The 21023-nt window shown below is 39.2% G+C and overlaps 1 protein-coding gene across 2 annotated transcripts in view; it reads right to left on the bottom strand.

Moving 5' to 3' along the window:
* whrnb (whirlin b) overlaps positions 1–21023 on the bottom strand; it is a 101511-nt gene that overhangs the window by 22128 nt on the left and 58360 nt on the right. For both annotated transcript variants that reach the window (XM_067600617.1, XM_067600608.1), the window contains exons 4-5: positions 9159–9433; positions 7553–7589 (exon numbers count right to left, since the gene is read on the bottom strand). In XM_067600617.1, coding sequence (XP_067456718.1) covers positions 7553–7589; positions 9159–9433 — 312 coding nt within the window. The remainder of the gene's footprint in view (positions 1–7552; positions 7590–9158; positions 9434–21023) is intronic.

Genomic DNA, 21023 nt, shown 5'->3' on the forward strand with positions numbered 1-21023 from the left:
AGAATTCTGAAGAGACAAGTTGAGCATCACTCTCCATCCAGCATCCAAGAGGTTGTTCTTGAAGAATGGAAAAAGATAGATGTTGCAATATGTCGCCAATTTGTTCATTCCATGCCTAGAAGACTTGGTGCTCTCCTTAAAAATCACAGCGGTCATGCAAAATACTAGATGTAGTTTTTGTTGCTGGGTGTATTCATTTTTGCTTTAACTAATTTGAGTAAAAGTGAAGATTTTGTGATCTAAGTTATATTATTAACCTTAATTTCATGTTACAGAGTTAAACAAGTGTTAAATAAAACTCAGCCATGTGAAAATTTTGGAAATTGTTCTTGTGTTCATTGAGATATTGATAATAAATCTTACTTTTCAAAGGGGATGTACTCATTTATGCTGAGCACTGTACATGATTTTTCCATGTATTTCGAGGCAGTAAAGGGTTTGCATTTTGAAGTGATAAAGCAGTGGTCTAAAGAATGAATGGATCAGTCCACTGGGACATCAAACTACATCTGCGCTGAAATAACATTTCCCTAGGTCTGTATTTTTGAGCAGATGAGCCTGCAAACTGGGTCATGGAAATCCATGTCTCATGAAAATCCAGTCTGAAAAGACTTTATATGAACAAACTAGAGTTTTCCCAAAAAAACAGGAATGTTGTTAAAAGAACTAATATGTACTTTTTGGTTAGTTTGGTTTATCTGTTTTTGTCAGCCCATCCTCACAAGAAAAATGACAGTATAGGTCTAAAATTCAGGCTGCCATTACAACCAACCCTTACGTTCAGGCCACCTAGTGGCCGTAGTTGTTCAGATGACATCAATATAAAGTGTCTTGATAAGATGACTGCCTTATTATCAGGAGGCAGGTTGGGTGGATGGATAGATAGCTTGACAGCAAAAAGTGGACTGTGCTGCAGGAGACCCATGTTCACTTTCCGTTTCCAACCATGAATGTCATGTTTCCAAGCGTGAGTTGGGACGTTTTTAAAAAAATATATAATCATGACGACAAAAGTTGCATAACTTTAAGAAAGTATAAGCCACGTTTCAATTGATCATTTTAACCCAAACCATGATCCTTCCCGAACCCTAACCAAGTGTTTTTGTGCCTAAACCTAACTAGACTTTAACCACAGCGCTGTCATATCATAAAACACGATTATTATTAAACAGTGTTTTGTAATGACTGTGGAAAACGGCATATCTCGGTCTAGATGGTGTAAACGTAACAATAGGTCATTTTTTGCTGGCTGACTTTTAGACCTATACTGTTTAATTATGAGGATGTGTTGGACTTGTTGTTTTTTGCATTGTCTCATTTGTTTTTTCTGTCCTAACAGTACAATTCTGAGATTATATTTTGCAGTTACCCACTTTTTGTGGTCTTCTTGTTCTTAGTTGAAGGATTAAACAGTCTAATCCAGAAGGTTCAGAAAGTGAGACCCTCCAAACACTCATGAGGTAATCTCTTCATCTAGGTTTTTACTTAAGGGACAAGTGAAACATGTTTTTCTTGCTGTAAACTCTCCTCCTGTTCATACTGACCATTAGAAGATCCCTTCATAATGCACTTACAATGTAAGTGATGGGGGACAAAACCTACAGTCCTCTTTCTGTGCAAAACTTAATTAAAACTTTATCTAAAGTTAATATGAAGCTTCAGCCATCCAAATGTGTCAAATCAAGTAGATATCTTTCAATGTTATAGTCTTTTAGTGCCAAAGTCCTTCCACTTTCTACTTCTACCGCAGCTTAACAGGGAAACACTGTCCGAGGAAACAGAAAGAATTTGATGCTAAAAAGACTGTAAATGTGTCAGATATCCACTTGATATGACTAACTCAGACTGCTGAAGCCTTATATAAGCTTCACATCAACTTTTACATACATTTTTGCACAAAATGATGTGTTTGGCCCCCATCACTTACACTGAAAGCACATTTGATGGGGATCTTTTAATAGCCAGTATCAACAGGAGGAATGACTACAGCGAGGAAAACCTCTTTCACTGTTCATATGGATACCTGACTGCTGTTTTAAGACACAGTTGAGAAGCTCTGAATCTATCCTTTAAGAGCAAGTATTTTTTAATGTTTTTCTTGCAGTCATAATTCAGAAAGGCTGTCATCTATTATATTGTTATTTTAGAATACGTGGCATTTGTCACACACAATATATAACAGATGATGAAGAAAAGGGCATGAAAGTTAATTCTTGGCCATGGAAACAATGGTTTGACAAAATAATCTTATCCGATCTACTTACTAGCTTTTTCCACTGCATTTTATGGTCTTAATCAACGGATGGAATTGGCACAGTGCAAACTGAGTGCAGGCTAGTAAGTGGACCTAATTAGCCCACACAGTCTAATTCCTTTGTTAAATGAAGAAATGGCTTTGCATTAAAAAGGAATGTCAGCTTCAAAAGTTATAATCAGGTGAATAGTAACAGAGGACCCTGGGACAGAGCCAGGACATGCTGGAGGGATTATATATCTCATCTGGCCTGGGAAGTCCTCAGGACATCCATATTATCTGAACCTGGAGACATATCATCAGGGAGTGAATACAACACATCTGCTCTCTTATAGTGCAGATGCTCTGCCGCTTGCTCTTGCCTCTGCTTGCATTTTCTGCTGCTATTCTTGTTTTTCTTCTGTGATAAAACTATGAGCAGCGGCTCCTGGATACTTATAAATCACTGGGACTGTATTTTTTTGTGGATATAGTAGGAGATTTGTGATGTGACTGGCTGGCCTGCATTATTATTATTATCCATGCATAGCACCTTTTCAAACTCTGTCCTTAGTAGGACAAAGTCATGAACTGCTGCGAAAGGGAGAGCTAGCAACAATTCTCCCCAATTCTCCAGTGTGCAACTGGGGAAAAAGATTTGCTCCACTGTTGCAGGACCCTGGATCTCCATCTGATGATCTGGATGACGTCTCATCTTCACACAGCAGGGTAAGGAGTGAAAGTAAATCACAAAGTAAAAGGCTACAGAGAAAGCTAATGACTGGGTCTCAAACTCTGATTGTGGGTAACTTTTTTCTTCCTAATAGGACAATAACTAGATAGACCAAGTGATGTTAATGTCCCCAATAGAAAATATTGCTCTGTTTTTATCTGACTCTCTAATGTTTCACAGATTCTTTCAAGATACAATACATTGGCATTTGGAGGCCTATTGCAGCAGCCCACTAATACAGGCTTCCCATGAGATGGGTGCAGCTGAAGCCAGATATCTTCCAGATCACCTGATATTAAATCAGGGCGCAGTTTATTTGCAATACCGTCATCAACATATAAGGCTACACCTGCTCTGATTGGTGATTTGCCAATGCAGATTAGGTTGGTTTTGTGTGTGTGTGTGTGTAGGTGCGTGTGTGTGTGTAGGTGCGTGTGTGTGTGTCATTGACTGTATAAAAATATGGATGACGTGTCTCCACTTCCTACTGCAGAGTCTGTGCAGTAGAGTTGGGCGCCGGGACCTCAGCCTTCCCGCTGTCTGACGGAGGTTTCAATCATGACAACATATCCCCTTTTTATATTGTCAAATAACAAATTAAAAACAAACTTCTCAGAAAAATGAGCACTTTGACAACCATCAGCGTGATAAGAACTACCTAAAATGACAGCACTCATCTTTGGGAAAAATGTATTTGATGTGAGCTTTGATATTTTAGTTTGGCTCATGTCCCATTAGCTAACATGGAGGGGGTGGGACTTATGACCTACAATGCAGCCAGCCACCAGAGGGCAATCGCGATGAATGTCTTCACTTTTGGGGAGCTGTCATGTCGTCCATCTTTATATACAGGCAATTGTGTGTGTGTGTCTGTGTGTGCGAGGGGGAGAGAGAGAGATAGAAATTGTATAACTAGGAGAAAGTCTCTCAGATGTCCTTTGAATTATGGTGTGTCAGCATACATGTTCTTCTCTTGTACTTCTAACCAATCACATCCCCGGAGCTAAGGCCCTAATTAATATACAGCACACTGCCTTCACTAACAAGCTGCTTTATGATAACCATGATACTATGATACAAGCACTGAAAACTCCCTCAGCATAAAGCAGCATCCTTTATGCGCTGTCTTTAATTCATTCATGGTTACCCAGCGGCTGTTGAAATGCTTGTTGGACATGCATTAAATCAACATGGCCGCCCATCCGATCTTAAATTACAAAGCTCATTAGTCCTTGGCTGCCTGGAGCACAGAAATTGGACCCATTTCTGAAGGATAGCTGCTTAATTATAGCAGAGCCTTTGATGCAGAGTGTATCAGTTTTCTGCACATAATAGCATGTAGCTCAGCTGTTTACAGTGTCAACTGAAACTGTTTAATAAAAGAAGCAATAGGTTGGGAGGTTGGAGAGTGAGCAATACAGGATAACAATAGTCTTGATTAATACCATCACTGTTACATCAGTTTTATATATTCACTGACATGGTGTCAACATTACAACAAGTCTATCCACTTTGATCTCTGATACACTGTAACAATCTTATCTATGGATAGATAGATAGATAGATAGATAGATAGATAGATAGATAGGACTTGTTTCAATACAGCCAATCAAATCTTTGCATGTAACATAGTGTTAATCATGGCAGAGCAGACGGTCACACTGAGCCTGATAGCATCCTGCTAAACGACACAAGAGCCACAGACTGAACAACCCACTTTAGCTGCTGAAGTCTAATTCTTACAGGTAAAACAGGAGCTCAGCTGATTAGGTCTAGTTCTAGTTAAAGGTCTAATTAATTGAATGAAGAATAGTAAATATGTTGCACAGTATTTTGAGTTAATTCTACAGTATTTTTCCAACACTGAGTTGAATAAGAAGTGAGCGGAGAAATGTTGACTATGACAACAGCATGTTGTGTTTCTCTTGAAGCAAATATATCAAGGAAGTATTGTCAATGGATGCAGTTTACATCCCCTAAGCCACTATACAAATATTACCCATCATTAGAGAGCGGTGTCGTGAACAAACAGAACCCCCTCCAGAAAGCCAACCAATAGTAAAAGCATGAACCAAACAACAAACAGCCAAAGAAGATTGAGCTCAATCAACCACATGAAATTAATTCACAACAAATAATACAAATATCTGCACATGGGTAGACTGCAAGCAGCATGGTAACAGTAAAACCTGGCAGCAGTGCCACCAGCAGATCTGTGTCAGCAATAAAACCCTGCAAAAACAAACGACCGATAAATTATATCTGTGGTCAAACAAGTAGCAGCAAAGCTCCTACTTAACGGTTAGCAAGGTCAATAGCCTCATACTGTAGCTTAATAGTGTGCTTAACTGAGCCAATAGACATCAGCAGGCAATATAGCAGCAGCAAATATTTCCCTTGGTGAAGTCAACCAGTTAGTTTCTGGCCCTTCTGGTGGGGAAAGCCTTTTGTAAAGCTACTTAGAAGATCACCCACATGCTGGGTGAGTGAGTTTATCACTGAACTCTCAATTTCTCCTTCCATTTCCACAATTATTATCCACCTTCACTTACGCCATAACTGTGCCAGGTGCACAGGAGCGCACGACCAGGCTCCCACATGAGAAAAGGTCCATGGTCATGGAAGGTTCCAGCACTTCTCCCACACTGGGGAAGAAGCATCTGAAAGACAAGTTGTTGTTTTCTCCTTCTTTTCCTAGTTTTTTTCCTCTGCCATCAACTGACAATTACCTCAAACATTTGTGTCAAAAATCATCAAAAGTGAGAACAATGTTCGCTTAATCATCAGGGGGATGTCTGCTGCACATTTGCTGTTTCCTACCTAAGATGAGTCGGGTGAAGACCTATTTGGTGAAATATACTGTTTGCATACAATCTGTGAGTTTCGGGGGAGGATTGATATGCTCCCAATTGCGACTTGAGCAATGCCAATGTCAGATTACCTTTCTAATAACTCTCCTATTTCATTGTAATTTCATTTTCAATATTGAAAAGGTTCAACAGGATATATTTTACAACAGGAAAATTCTGAAAATAACATAAATCATTAACTTTAAAGTGTAAAGTCCGGGACAGGTTAGGGTTAGGCAAGTAGTGGTTATGGTTAGGATAAGTCTCCAGAAAATGTAAGTCAATGTAACGTCCTCTGAAGTGATGGAAATATGACTGTGTGTGTGTGTGTGTGTGTGTGTGTGTACTGTAGCTGTGTGTAAGGCTGATGCAATACGCATCTTGACACATTGCCAACAATCCGATACATTAAAGATACATATGAAGCAACTACCAATGTGATACAATTCACCCTATTGCGACGCATTGTAATTCGACACAATTTGATTCAACACAATGCAATTCAACATGATGCAAAAGAATGATGCTATGCAATTCAATATGGTACAGGGAGTTTGATTTTATTTTTACCAATGCAAAGATGTTAGAAATGATGCATCGAGTTCATCCAAAATAGTTCTGTATCCGGTGCACACTTTCTTAATCAGGGCGGGGATTTTTAGTGGCAGATTAATCTACATTAGGTGCTCTAGTGGATATTTCTGGCAGCAGGACAGTGTGCGTGGGAGTGAGTCAAAATAAACTATAGCATGTGTGTTCAAGGTTATGAAGGAACATGTCGCCCAGTGCAACCGTGTGGCTCACTGATGTGTTTTTAAGAGTTTTTGGACAACAGAGGAATAAAGTACAACAGGCTTTGATACACACACAATTCATTGCTGTTTTGAGCCTGCACATGAGATTTGAATATCACTAGCATCATCCTTTAAATATGTATATTACATTCACATCTTCATTGCCTTATTAACAGCACTAATAAATGTATGACTTAACTGTCATCTCTATTGTGCAAAGAAAATGAAGCCTATCGTTAGTTCGGGCAGAGCACTGAGGTCAAACTTCAATATTAGCTGATTGGTATCAGCTGTTTCATTCATGCTTCACAGTCACTGGCTCATTCATAGCTAAGTCCAGTCATTTTCAAGCAGGTGTACGGAGCGGTCATTATAACCTGACACTTCTTACTATTACTCTGCTGATAATCTCATACCGTTGTTGGTGCAGCTGACTTCACCATAGCATTTTCCTCCTTATGTGCTATGTTTCTGACATTGTCGATTTAACAAAGATCTAATGTTTGTGTTTTTTAAGGGTTGATACTGTAGTTCTCTCAGCAGAATCCTCATTGCTGCTCAGATTCTTTGAGAACTCCCTCAAAGAGCAGAGCCTTTTCAACTAAATCTGACTATTTGTGATGAATGCTCAAATCTTGATTTAAGTGCCTCTGACTGAAATCAAATCACAAAGAAAATGATCAGTCCATCTTAAGTTTTAACAATTTTAATTTAAATGTAAGTCTCAGCTTAATGTCTTATCATTCTATGCTTGGACACTGTCAGACATAAAATAGTCAGAATTCTCTGATAAATTATGATTCATATTGTTGTGACGTCATGTAAAATGATGATAAATGATGATAAATGAACCCAGCAGTGTTGTGTATTCCAAATCTTAAAAGGGCTTTACAGTGTGTTATCACATACACAGTGAGCAGTAATACCAAGCTGCCTCTCTTACCTTTCCTAGTACAGGTGTGGCTCTTGCAGAAGATGGTCTGCAACAAATAAAACAAGGCACAGTGTATTTAAGACACACATAATATCTTAATTTGTAATTATTCTACAAACAAGTTGAATTGAGAGCAATGTATGAAAGTAAGTATTAGTAGAAATACCCCTACACCTCACTGATTCATATGTATGTAGAACATTAAAAACACAACAACAACATCACAGATGGCGGTGTGGCCGAGCCAAGCCTTAGGCAAGACAGAGGCAACGTGACTTTAATGAAGTGTGGACCTAAGAGCCACCTTGTATGATTTCCAAGGCAGCAGCAGGCAGGGAAATTTATACCTCCACAAATTCTCAATCAGGGCCAGCTCCATTAGAGCTGGGGGACAGATGGATGTGGATGAGAGAGAGAGGGAGAGAGAGGGGGGTGTGGGGGGTGGGGGGGTGTCAATAATATACACTGCTTTGCTGTCAAGCACAATCCTCCACTCTGGGGGAAGGTTTTTTGCCCCATACCCCCCAAACAGACCCACAGATGAGATGAGATTTTGCGCACTGGGCTGCCATGTTTTTTGTTGCTGATTTAGTCCTAAATTAACTAAATAAATAAAAGAATTTGGTCACAGTGATTTTTTTTTCACTTTTACATACTAAATTAGATATTATATCTTTTGTCATGCCAAAGATTTTAATTGGATCCATTTGAGAACCAAAGCAACAAATACTAATATGACCCTTGCACTGTCTTGTATTCATTTTTGTCTTGTCTTGTTTTATTTTTATGTATGGGAGTGCATAAAAATGACTATTAAAGGAAATCTGAATCTGAATCTGAAAATGATTCAACTAACCTTCAGAAATGGTCGGATTAAAATGAAAGGTCATTCCCACCAGTCTTACGGCTTGATTACACCGGGCATGTCTGCATCCGATGCAGCCACTCTAGTGAATGTATGTGATCCTACCAGAGGCGTTGGGATTCCAGCGAGCACATTAAATTAAATTGCACTGCTAGGCTTCCATAATTACTGCAGCAGCAGTGCAATTAAACTAATTTGTTAACTTGCTCAGATTTCGTTGATTTGGTCATTTTACTACTATGGTTAAGTCAGCTACGTAGATAAATGGTTTCTTTATTTGTCATTTAATTGTGTTTGTTGTTGATATACGATTTGGAATCTGCACAGGATGTTTTATTTTGAAAATTGACTGGATACTCTATGCTGTTTCTGTGTCGGACTTCCTGTCCAGCTTGATCTGCTCTGTACAGCTTGATGCAGCTTCTGTAAAATTGGATGGGGTGTGTAACTTTAGCACAGCTGAGTGTAGGGCCGCTTCTGGGCCACACTCACTTTTTACATTTAGATAGTGTGAAATATAAGTTGGTAGTTACAGGGTGTTAAATGGTGGTTTTACCCTATAAAAATAGCTGATACTCTCTAAATACAAAATTTTTAATCAACAACAACAAAAAGAAGTACTTAATGGGGAAACAAAGAGGCACAGGTCAGTTATCAGTTAAAATGATGTGCCTGATTCAATGCTGTTGACAGTTCTAGTATTGACTGTAATTGGCTAGTAGTCCTTGTCATTGATTACAATGCACTCACCTTGAATTGCAGGCACTGGCACTGATACTAGGGAGGATGCCGGCATTGACAGCAGGGTTGGTGACTGAACTTGGGTTGACTGTAGCGTTGGTCTCGGCTATGGCCTGACTGCTGATCCATTTGGTCTCATCCACCACTGTGCGTGCATGAGGGAGACGACCCACATCCCTCACCTTCATCAGCAGGTGGTGCCCTGTTTTGAGGATGTGAACCGCCTCATCGTGGGAGATGGTGACAAAGCTCTGCCCATTCACTTCCAGGATCTGGTCACCCACCTGTCAAGGCAATTGAAGGACCAGTTTAAGTAAACAGAATCACTACATTCTCATTATCGCCATGCAGACCGACTGCAGACATAATTTCTTAGAATTCTGCATGACAAACAGAAGCAGGCTAAATATCATCCAAAGTCATGTGCAGCCTACAGCAGGATGACATATGGAGTTATTATTATAACAAAGTTCAAGAACAAGACCACGCCGTCCCAGGTCCTTTCTGTGTGGAGTTTGCATGTTCTCCCCGTGTTCGCGTGGGTTTCCGCCAGGTACTCCGGTTTCCTCCCACCATCAAAGACATGCTCGTTAGGGTTAAAACTTCCACATAAGTGATTCTTCTCATCCTATTCTAGGAACCACAGGGGGATGACAAAGCAGAAAGCTCATCGAGACATGTCCCCCACCCTGAGTCTCGACCCCCGGGTTCCTAGACGCTCCAGCCTCTTTGTGATTCCATTTGGTCCCCGGTCATCCCAACGCCATCGACCCGCTTCATCCCTCTCCTCGACCCCATCATCCCACCGTACACGACCCGGCCCAACCTTCAGCTCCCATTCATCCCCCGGCAATCGACCCCTTGATCCCTCTCCTCGATCCGCATCCAGCCCACCATACTCCTCATCAATCCTGAACCCTCTCGACAATCCAAATAAAATACCGTTCAAATGGCGTGGTCTTTGTTAGTGAAATGGTGCTAACAGCTAATTTGTGTAAATGGCCCTGACTCGCTGTTTGCTAAGTGTGATGTAGGGTACCCTCCTGCTGGCTGGAAGGCCTAGCAAGCCTTAGTGATGGGCTCTACAAACCATGCTCCCCTGGTGGTTTACTGTACCTTCCTTTAAGAAATTGCAGGACATGTCTTACCACCATAACACTGGATCACACCCAAACAATTGTGAATCCCAGAGTTTGCACCATTGCACCAGTGCTTAGGATCCATACTAAAAGTGTATGTGCGCACGACAGCTGAAAATGGTGTGCACCAAAAAATATTTAGATTTATAAAACCGTGTGTACGCACAAATGCACGTATGTTTCCCCTTTATAAATCACAGTCCACCTGGAAATGTGCGCATGTGGATCAGCCTCATATCCTGAACCTCCACATGCCCACATTCAAACATAAATGATCGATGCAAATGTATTCATGAATATTGATGTACATGTGTTTCTTTCACTGCACCAATCAGTCTCTCTGTCTTGAGATGCCTGACCAATCAGTGTCGACAGTCTGCGTTTCGGACCCTCTCGCTCATCCCTTGCACTTAAGCAGCTGCAGATGAAGGACAGTGACAGCCAGGCGGTGAGGTGACTGGAGAAGGCAGAGTGTGTGTGGCAGCCACCGCGGTGTCTCCAGTGACAGCACAGTCATGTGTTCACTGCAGCAACTATATGGAAACTAAAATCATACCTGGTGTTATATGCACAGATATTAAAACACTGCTGGTTTGAATGTTTATGATAATGTCGATCTATAAGTGACATTTGATATTAAGTGAAATAAAATGTGTTAGAGGATTATTATACAATCTGGCTTCAATTCACCACCTCACGATCTGTGTTACCAATTTCCCCTGTCTTCTAACAACGGTGCAACGGTTAAAAATGAGACCCCAGAGATGTATAACCCTGCCATGAGGGAGGACAAAGATGTTACTAGGACAAGGGGGGACATTTCTCTTTGTTCCGTAATGTTAGAGGTAAAGTTAGGTTTTGCTGACGGCTTCCTGACTCATTTTTAAAAAGACAAGAGAAAAAGAGGGAGCGAGAGAGCGCAAGCGAGCTGATAGCACAAAGCTAGAAAGTAAATGAAGAGAGCTAGCGGTAGTAATGAAAAAGCAGGTGAATGAGAGAAATAAAATGTTATTCTCTGATTGTTTCACAGCTGTTACAAATAAACATGCCCACACCCCTAATCTCCTCCACATAACCCTACAGAGGTACACCGCAACGCCTGATTTGGTCTGAATATGGCCTTAAGTGCTAAACTAAGAAAACCACATTGTGTCTAAGTGTAAAGTTGACAAGTTGACCAGTCTGAGAAACATGGGTAAGGATAGCTGCTGTGTCTTGTGCTGCAAGACCCAGAGTTAAGGCACAGAGAAGCTAGGTCCAAGTCCTGGCTCTGGCTGCTAAATGTTCCACTATTCAATGACAGTTTTCACTGAAAACAGTTGCCTGCTGTTGCTGGAAACACTTTTGATAAGAACAGTGAGACTGAGACAAAACAGTAAAGTTGTGTGCCAGAAAACTAAAACGATGAGCTGAAACAGACAAAAAAGCTTAGTAGAGCTGAGAGGAACCTCAGAGTCGAGTGATGACGCTATGAGCAATTCCTTTCACATTACACAAAGTCATTTGTTTGTTGTTAACCTAAAAATGAAGTAATACTAATTAGTGCTTTAAACTTAGGACTTTAAACAAAACATACTTGTAAATATGCGTGAGTCCCTGGGAAAAGGAGCAGTAGATTTTGCAGACATGTTCCTGGAAATTCCAAAATCCCCAAAGGGAGGCAAAAGTATAAATATAAATCTACCACTACCAGCAAACATGTACAAACACTCAGTATCTCTGAGGCTATGTATGCACCTCTACGTGTGCAATGCATCCCAATCCTGATTCCATTTTTTTTTCATTGTTACAACCTTAGGCCAGAGATTTATACCAAACAAGCAGTGTGAAATCCAAGGTCATCCTTACTTTCCCAACTCATTGAGTTGTCTGCAGGGTGCCACAGACACAGACACACTCATAAACACTAATGCTGCACTGCAGCTAATTATCCTCCTGTAGACAGCTCGACAATAGGTGAGGTCCTGGCCCTTCTCAACACAGTGTGTCAGAGGAGAGTATCACAGATAAGACAATGTGATCAACAGTATTCATCAGACCATAAGAGAGGAAAACCAAAACCAATCAGTGGTCACTGCTGTGTGGTCTTTGTTGTTCAAATGAAGAGGCAAAACACTCATGGCTCTTTCATAATCAGTGTCCCTCTTCCATTTCATTATCCGTAGTATTTAGGTCTTGCTGTTAGAGATTGTGCAACAGTGCTGCTGTTATGAAACCCTGTACTGTGAATGCAATTTTGATTATTCAAGTTTAAGAAAAGGATATTTTAAAGCTATACAGTTTTTGAAAATGTATGGAGGCTAAAACCACTAAAATGAACGATAAAATGAGTCAATCGATCTGATCATCTGTCAGTCTCAGATATCTACTACTATCAACTACTGGCTACATTGTACATGCTACAACATGCCATGTGTTTATATGCACATGAGTGTCCAGGTTATGATTAGAATCTTTAATTATCTAGGTTATGTGTTGCACATGTAAACACCACCAGCTCGTTTCAGAAACATAGATAAGGCCTTATTCTAGTTTTGAGACTGTAGCTAGAGTACTCCCATAGAAAACAGGATACCAAGGCATGGAAACACCTGATCCAGGTTTCTGAATGTTCCCTGCCATGTTTGTAGGTGTGACATCAACTGAAGCACTCACTGAGCACTTTATTAGGAACACTTTTCAATTTAATGCACTCCAGTTCACCACCACCACCCACTACGACCTCAATAACAAAGTTTGTAATGCAGACTTTCTTCTAAGCTTTGCCAGAGCCACAGAAAACATTATATATCTGATTTCACAGGCTGAGAATTACTCTGAATGATGAGTACACTGACCTTTATATGAGAAAGTGGTAGAATGCCCCTTTAATGAGGATGAGAAGCCTCAAGGGGATGGTGCAAGAAAATAATGTTTTTCTGCAAACACACAGTAACAGACTTTTGTTTATAACGGTGGTAAGCTATTACTCTTACGTAAATAGAGGTCACAGCTTACCTAATTTTTATTCATGCATGCATCACTAATGGTCACCTTCATGTTCATCTGATATATAATACTGCGTTAAAGTGAATAATCCTGCCTGCCTGCAGCAATTTAGCCAAATGAGATTCAATCAATATAAAGACGGAGATAGAGAAGGACACAAGATGATGCAGAAAAACACAAGGGAGTGCTGAAAGCAGCAGAAAAACAGCTTCCACTGTATTACAGCAGGACAAGTAAAGCCAGAAATTACTTATTGACTTCTCTCCTTCTCACCTCACCGCACCAACATGATTATGTGAAGCAGATTCAGCCTAAATGAAACTCCACAACTGAACCCTGCGAGGATAAGAGAGCTCTTGATTTACATATTTTATCCATGATTATTCACACAGTAACAAATAGTAACATGAATACAATTCATTGGCTATAAGGGCTCAATCTACTTCCCCATTGCAGAAATTACCCTTTTCTTCTTCTTCTTATTGTTACCAAATATCATCCTGAATGCTCGATTAGATATTATGGCTTTCCAGTAGATTTCTTAAGATATATCTTAGTTCTATTTTTTAATTATAAACTACTAGTTGGACTTCAGCGCTACACCTCGCTATTCCCAGCTCACATCCTGACCAGCGCAAGACGTTATCCTCTCCAAGTCTTCCCACTCTCACCCACTTTCCTGCTGTCATGATTTACAAGTTGTGTTTCATTGATCATTCATGATGAAGTGTGAAATAAAGTGTGTGCGTGTGCATGTGTGTGCAGGGTGCTGGGGGTGCAATGTATTTGTCCTTTTCACAGGGAGAGGGCAAATGGCTATTTTCAGCAGCAGGAGCAGTTTGCCGGGCTGCAGTGGACTCACTGAGTGGCTGTTAATGACAAAGGGACTGTCCAACATGAGCTTTAAAAGCTCAATGGTTTTTAGATAATATATTTTAATGAGTTGGTGATCTCCTAACCTTTCCTCTAGTGCCACCATGAGGTTGACATTTGCTGTTTTGAGTGAAAGGTCTAAACATGATGACATCTAAACATCAGCATGTCACTGTTGTCACATATTAGTAGGGGTGCAACTAACAATTTTTATCATTATGGAATAATCTGTTGATTATTTTCTTGATTAATTAGTCCTTTGGTCTATAAAATGTCAAAAAATGGTGATCGACCACTGTTTCCCAAAGCCCAAGATACAACAGTCAATATAACAGACAAAGATATTCAGTTTACTCTCATAGAGGACTAAAGAAACTGGGAAATATTGACATTTAAAGGGCCAGTGTGTAGAATTTAGTGGCATCTAGCAGAATGGACTCGGAAAGACCAGAAATGGAATATAGTATTCATAAGTATGTTTTAATGAGTGTATAATCACCTGAAAAAAAGAATAAGAAGTGTTTTTGTTACCTTAGAATGAGCCCTTTATATCTACATAGGGAGCAGGTCCTCTTCCACGGAGCCCGCCATGTTGCACTGCCATGTTTCTACTAGGGATGTGCAGAGAGCCCAGTATTTGTATCTGTATTTGTTGAGGCAGAAAAAATTATTTGTATTTGTATTTGAATAAAAGTGGAGAGAGGCTTAAAAATCCTGTTTTTGTTTTTATTACGCTTTTAATTTCAGAAAATCAAAGTGTTACAATAAGCGTTCATGAATAAACGACCTTATGAAGGAGGTCCCCAAAAAAGGGTCTCAAACTGGAGTCTCTCAGATCATTGTGGACTACTGAGCTACAACTTTACTCATCGCCTCATTGCAGACAGACCTCTACCTATTTATACACCCATAACACAGAGACAGCATGCCGTGTAACTTGTAGGGAAGAACTTCAAAGGCCATTATTGCTTTGCACTTTTCATTTATTGCCTCTTTTTTACAATTGAACTTTGTGGGAAGGGGAACAACAGGTTATGGAGAGTCCCTTGGGAGCTCAGCTTTATCTCTGGGGAACACCCCCAACTCCAGGAGTGATGTCCAAATTAGGAAATGTGCCTCATGTAGCAGGTTGATGTGACTCCCCTTGTTGAGACCTGCTGATAGACGTAACAGCGGAGCAGAGGAGAGAGACTGAAATAGTGATGTAACCGACCTGCACGCTGGTATTTGACATGGTTTTTTTCTTCCCAAAAACAAATTATTTTTAAAATATTTGTATGAGATAAATATTCATAAAAAACCCCCCCACTATTTGTGCTTTGCCGAATAACTTATTTGTATTCGAGTACACACCTATTTTCTACATTAGCCCAGAACAGACAAACCAAACTGTAGGGAAGGTGAGGGGAGGGGTATTCAGTTGTTTGCAATCTGTAATCTCACTGCTAAATGTCACTAAATCCTTCACACTGGTCCTTTATGAAGCTGGAACCAGAGGATTTGGGCATTTTTTCTAATTTTTTTTTTTTTTTTTTTTTTTTTTTACTGAAAATCATTAATTGATTACCAAAATAGCTGGAAATTAATTTTAATCTCACATCAGCCTGCCAAAGACACATTCCAATGCATTGGATGTGACAGGCAAATCTGCGGCTTGACCTCTGGCAAGAGAGGAGCTGATACTAATTAAACATCAAGCCACAGCAGAGATGGAGTACACACAAACGGCAGGCAGGGCTCACACAATATTGACATAAAATTCAGGAGTGTGACGTCAAAAGGCAGCATAAGAGACCAACCATCAGACAGAGGAACAAGCTGAGTGCACAGTACAAGATCATAGCTCGGATTCTTTCTTGAAGAACGTCCCCCTTCCTGTATTAAATATAACTCAGACCTAACGAAATAGAGTCTAGAGCTATAAAATCTCTTTCATCCGAGTAAGACCCCTGGAGGTGATGGTTTCACTATTGAATTTTATAAATGCTTTCTGTCTTGTCTCCATTGTAGGTTAAATTGTACAATGACATGTTAGAAAATCAGTCAACGTCTTTGACAATGTGTAGCACCACAACATGCCTTCTTCCAAAGCCTGGGAGAGACCACCAGTTAATGAGCAATTTCTGACCTTTAAGTCTCCTAAACAACAATTAAGTGTTTTGCAAAAGTACTTGCCCTCCATCTGGAGAAAGTTATTACACCTCTAGTGAAGCTGGACCAGGTGGGATTCATGGCTGGGTGTCAGTCAGCTGATAACATGAGGAGGCTGCTTCAGGTGATGTTTGGATGTTTGCAATCGCTGGACACTGAGAGAGCCTTTGACAGGACTGAATGGCCATATTTATTAAATATTTTATCAAAATTCAGATTTGGTCCTGTCTGTATGAAATGGTTTAGAGCACTCTATCATGAACCTCAGTTCATGAACCAACAACGCTCTTTCTGACCCTTTCCATCTATATCAAGGGACATGGCAGGGGTGCCCAATATCCCCTTCAATATTTATTTTGGCCCTTGAGCCCTTAGCCTGTGCTATTAATGAAAATCCAGACATAGTATCTCAATGGGCGGACATCAGTTCAAAATTAATTTATACACCAATGATATTCTATTGACTTTATCTGATCCACTTACCTCTATACCCAAGGTGTTAGATATAATCAAATAATAATATTAAAAGTGAAGCCATCCTGCTAATGTTTTTATGCTTTCTGTTCATTTAGGCTCTGCCCCTTTCATCTGGAAACCTGAAGGAATGAAATACTTAGGCATGAATATCAGAACACCAATAAATAAGATTTTTGAATCCACTGGTCTAGGTTTACTAAGAACCATTGGAGATGATTTGAGAAGATGTTGTGAAGGACAATACCATAATGCCATTTTCAGAAATGATAACAAAATAAAATCTGAATGATTTAATTTGATTCTTTTCTCTCTTATTTGCAATTAAAAGCTATTACAATGAGAATAACCTCAACAGGTACCTATGTAGGTTGCCATGAACATCTGGATAACAGCCTAAAAAAACTTGCAAATGAGAGGAGAGTGATTTCAGGCATATATAAGCTCCTTGTCCTTTTCTCCCCCAATAGCAATATTCATACACAGAAAAGATGGGAGCAAGACCTGGGTTTCTCACTCACCCCACTTGAGTGGCACAGAATTTGCAGGAACTCAGTATCACTGTCCAAATGTAAATGAAAATAATGCACAGAGTATATATCACCCCCTCTAGACTTAAAAAGATGGATCAAACCCTATGCTGGCATGGTTATGGGAAGGTAGGCACCCTTTTGCACTCTTATGATTTTGTCCAGCTGTGAAGGCCCTCTAACATGTAGTTAGAATCACTCTTTCAAAGAGCTTGAAGATGGACTTAGCTCTATGTCCAGCTACATGCTTGATGGGCATCCAGCCCGATGGCATACATTCTACATTTGTATAAAAAAATTGTTGCATTAGCATGCCTTGCAACAAAACGCATAATTCTTATGAACTGGAAAGTTAGAAAGGTCAATGTTTTAACTTAATGAATGGTTGGAGGACTTTCTGAACCTTATAGGCATGGAAGAAGCTGCATCACCCATGTTACATCTGGATAGGGGATGGAATGGCATATGGGACACAATAAGGTCATTCTTGGACTCACAATATCTTGCTTTCTTCTCTTTGTAATTTAACAAGGTCATTGTTGGACTCATAATATTCACTCCAGGTCTCAACCAACTTGTCTGTCTCTGTAAAGCGATGTTTGTTTTTTTATTGGAGTATTGGAGCAAGCATATGTTGATGTAAAATCATTTGCATGCATGTGTTCCTATGGTCACACTATGTGTTAAATAGAATAATTTAACACTGTAAGCATCCCCCTCCCTGCTTCCACTGGCTTGTCTTGTCTGTACAATAGCCATGTCCTTGTATTGTCATACTGTCTTTCTCGTATGTTTGGCAGTCATGGAAAATCTATAATCAAATCTAAATGGAAAAAGACAGAGAAACAAAAGATTTCATTTCTCATCCATACCAGCTTGTGAAATAGTATTAAACAATACAAACGAACAGAGAATTTAAATTGTTCATCTTTATATTTCTAATCTAGTGTCAAAGCAACCTCTCCAAGGTTCAGAAACAGCCTCTAATTAAATGGATTTAGAGCAGATTTATATCACTTTCTAATGGATATGGCTGAGCGTTTCACTCTCTTAAAGTAATGAATGGGCAAAAGCAACTGTTACTGAGTTGCACAAATATAAATGAGTAATATGACTTTCAGTCTGGCCTCTTCACATAGGGCTGAGGTGATGGATCTTCTAGTTTTCTAGCAATGCTGAGTTCAGGAATATTTAACATTACAATTTCAAACTATGTACAAGGCTAAACTGCTGCTTTCAGCTTTCTAACAGCAAAACTATAAATCTTACCAAGTCATTCCATCATATTCATTTAAAATGAACCAAGTAAAAGAAAAAATCTTAACAATATGGAACAATTATATAATATTTACATTGCCAGACTTTCCTTGAATCAACTGTGTCAAGATAATCACACTTTCTTCTAGAGCAGTTCCTGTATACAAAACATTTGCATCGGAAACTAATGACATATATATTCTTTTTAGTCTTTTTTGTTTTTTTCACCTTTTTGCAGAAAACATGATTTTATCATTTACACTTATTGACCTCCTACGTGTCTGAAGCTCTTAAGCCTTGCTTGTAGCCCATAAAGACTGTAGTGTATGAGATTAGATTGGTTTCATAATTACTAAACAAAATTTTCCCAAAAATCAATTGAAAAAAATTGAATTGAAAGTAAATTAAAAAAATGACCCCAAAGGCAAAACCTATATTAAAACTCCGCTTTTCTTTCACTGATAGGGTTTCTGTTTCCCACTTTTATCATTTTCACTGCTGAATTTTACTTTTTCTTGCAACTGGCACTCAAAATAGAAGGCAAGTGTCTTCAGAGCTGCAACTATTAGTCAATTAATCAGTTAGTCAATCGACAGGAGGTTAATCAATAACAATTTTGATAATCGATTAATCGTTTGAGTCATTTTTAAAGAAAAAAATGCAAATTTCCTTTGGTTAAGCTTCTTATATGTGAACATTTTCTGGGGGGGTTGTCCTTCATGACAGTAAACTGAATATCTTTGTGTTGTGGACTGTTGGTAGGGACAAACTAAGACATTTTAGGTTGCGTTTTGGGATTTGTGAAATGGTGACTGACATTTTTCACCATTTTCTGACATTTCATAGCCCGAACAACTAATTGATTAATTGAGAAAATAATCAACAGATTGATTGATAATTAAAATAATAGTTAATTGCAGTGCCTTATTATTTTTTCTTGGGTTATTATTAGTCATTATAAACAACCATATAGATACAATGGCTTGAATTTAAGGAATGTGATGTAATAACGCGAACTACATGTTTGCTGTTTGTTTTGGCCTTAATCGGCTGCAAGAAAGCTAAAACTAGTATAGTATTTAGCCAGTGTAGCTGAAGACCTCCGTTGTTGTTCAGAAACTCTTAAAAACACGTTAATGAGCACTGAGTGACATGTTTCATCATTATGAAGATAACAGTAGTTTGTTTAGAAACAGCTCTAAAGACTGATAACAGCAATAATTTACATCTTCTGAAGGTGGTTCAGTTCAGCTACATTTACAGTCCATTGCTAGCTTGTTGTGATACATGTCACAACCTCTTGACTTCGTACTACATTGTAAATTTCTCAAAGAACTTCAATAGTTAGCAAAGTTGACATTTTTGCCAAAGTGTGCTGCTAAAGTAAAATTCAACTCATCATCATGTGGGAAGCTTGACTGTGCTTAGTGAAGTTCATGGTAATCTGTTCATTAGCTTTTGATATAGTTATTGTGGTGTGTAAGCAACAATTTCAGCCTGATAGTGGCACTATAAAAAATGACACCGAACTAGTCGTGTGAAGAATGAAAAGGGAGAGGCTGATAAAGAAGTTCACACCCTGCCTTCTCTCTCACCTCTGCACACCTGGCCAGGTTGGTTGAGTTAGTATTATATGTTTGGGAAGTTACTGATTCTACAGACACTGTTAGATGATCCAAAACGCTGTTGGTTAAAAGCATATTGAGAACTTAAGGCCTTGCCTGACAAAAGCTTCATTTTTATTAAAATGAAACCGTTCATAAATTAATTGTGTTAGTGGGAAAGAGCAGTATCAAAACTAGTTCAAAATAAATGTGTAATCTATGAAAATAATAATATGGTTTAAAAAAAAATTACACATCCTGTAATTAAATGATAGAAAATGACATGAACTGATATATTCTTAACATTAAATTTGCTAGTATGTAGACTTTTTGAATAAAAAAGCATTATTTAACTTTTTCTGAAAATAATTTGTCTTCACACTTATGCATGTTTGACTTATGATGTGATGATCATGTGCTGCAGTGTCTGGTATACATGGAGAGAGGGACAGGGAAAGTATACACAACCTCTTTCTCCACCTGCTGTTCCAACTCTAACGGCAGGATCACTCCTTCTTCTACATCCAGACCACCACATGCACGCACACATGCACGCACGCACACACACACACACACACACACACACGCACACACACACACACACACACACACACACACACACACACACTGTAATGTGTCTACAAACAATGAATGGACTCAGACTAGGAGTGGATAAAAGCACATACTTGAGCTGAAGAAAAAAACATCCACTACATCTCTTTGTATATTCACTTCCTCTCTTTCACCTTCCCTGTTTTCTCCCTTTACCTGCTGTCAGCATGTGAAAAGCTGTAGTTTTGCTGCATTACCAGCCAGTCCTCAATGATAAAAAAAAAAAAAAACTTCATCTCCCTCTGT

The sequence above is a fragment of the Thunnus thynnus genome, chromosome 2 (assembly GCF_963924715.1).
Source record: "Thunnus thynnus chromosome 2, fThuThy2.1, whole genome shotgun sequence".
In the NCBI taxonomy this organism is placed as follows: domain Eukaryota; kingdom Metazoa; phylum Chordata; class Actinopteri; order Scombriformes; family Scombridae; genus Thunnus; species Thunnus thynnus.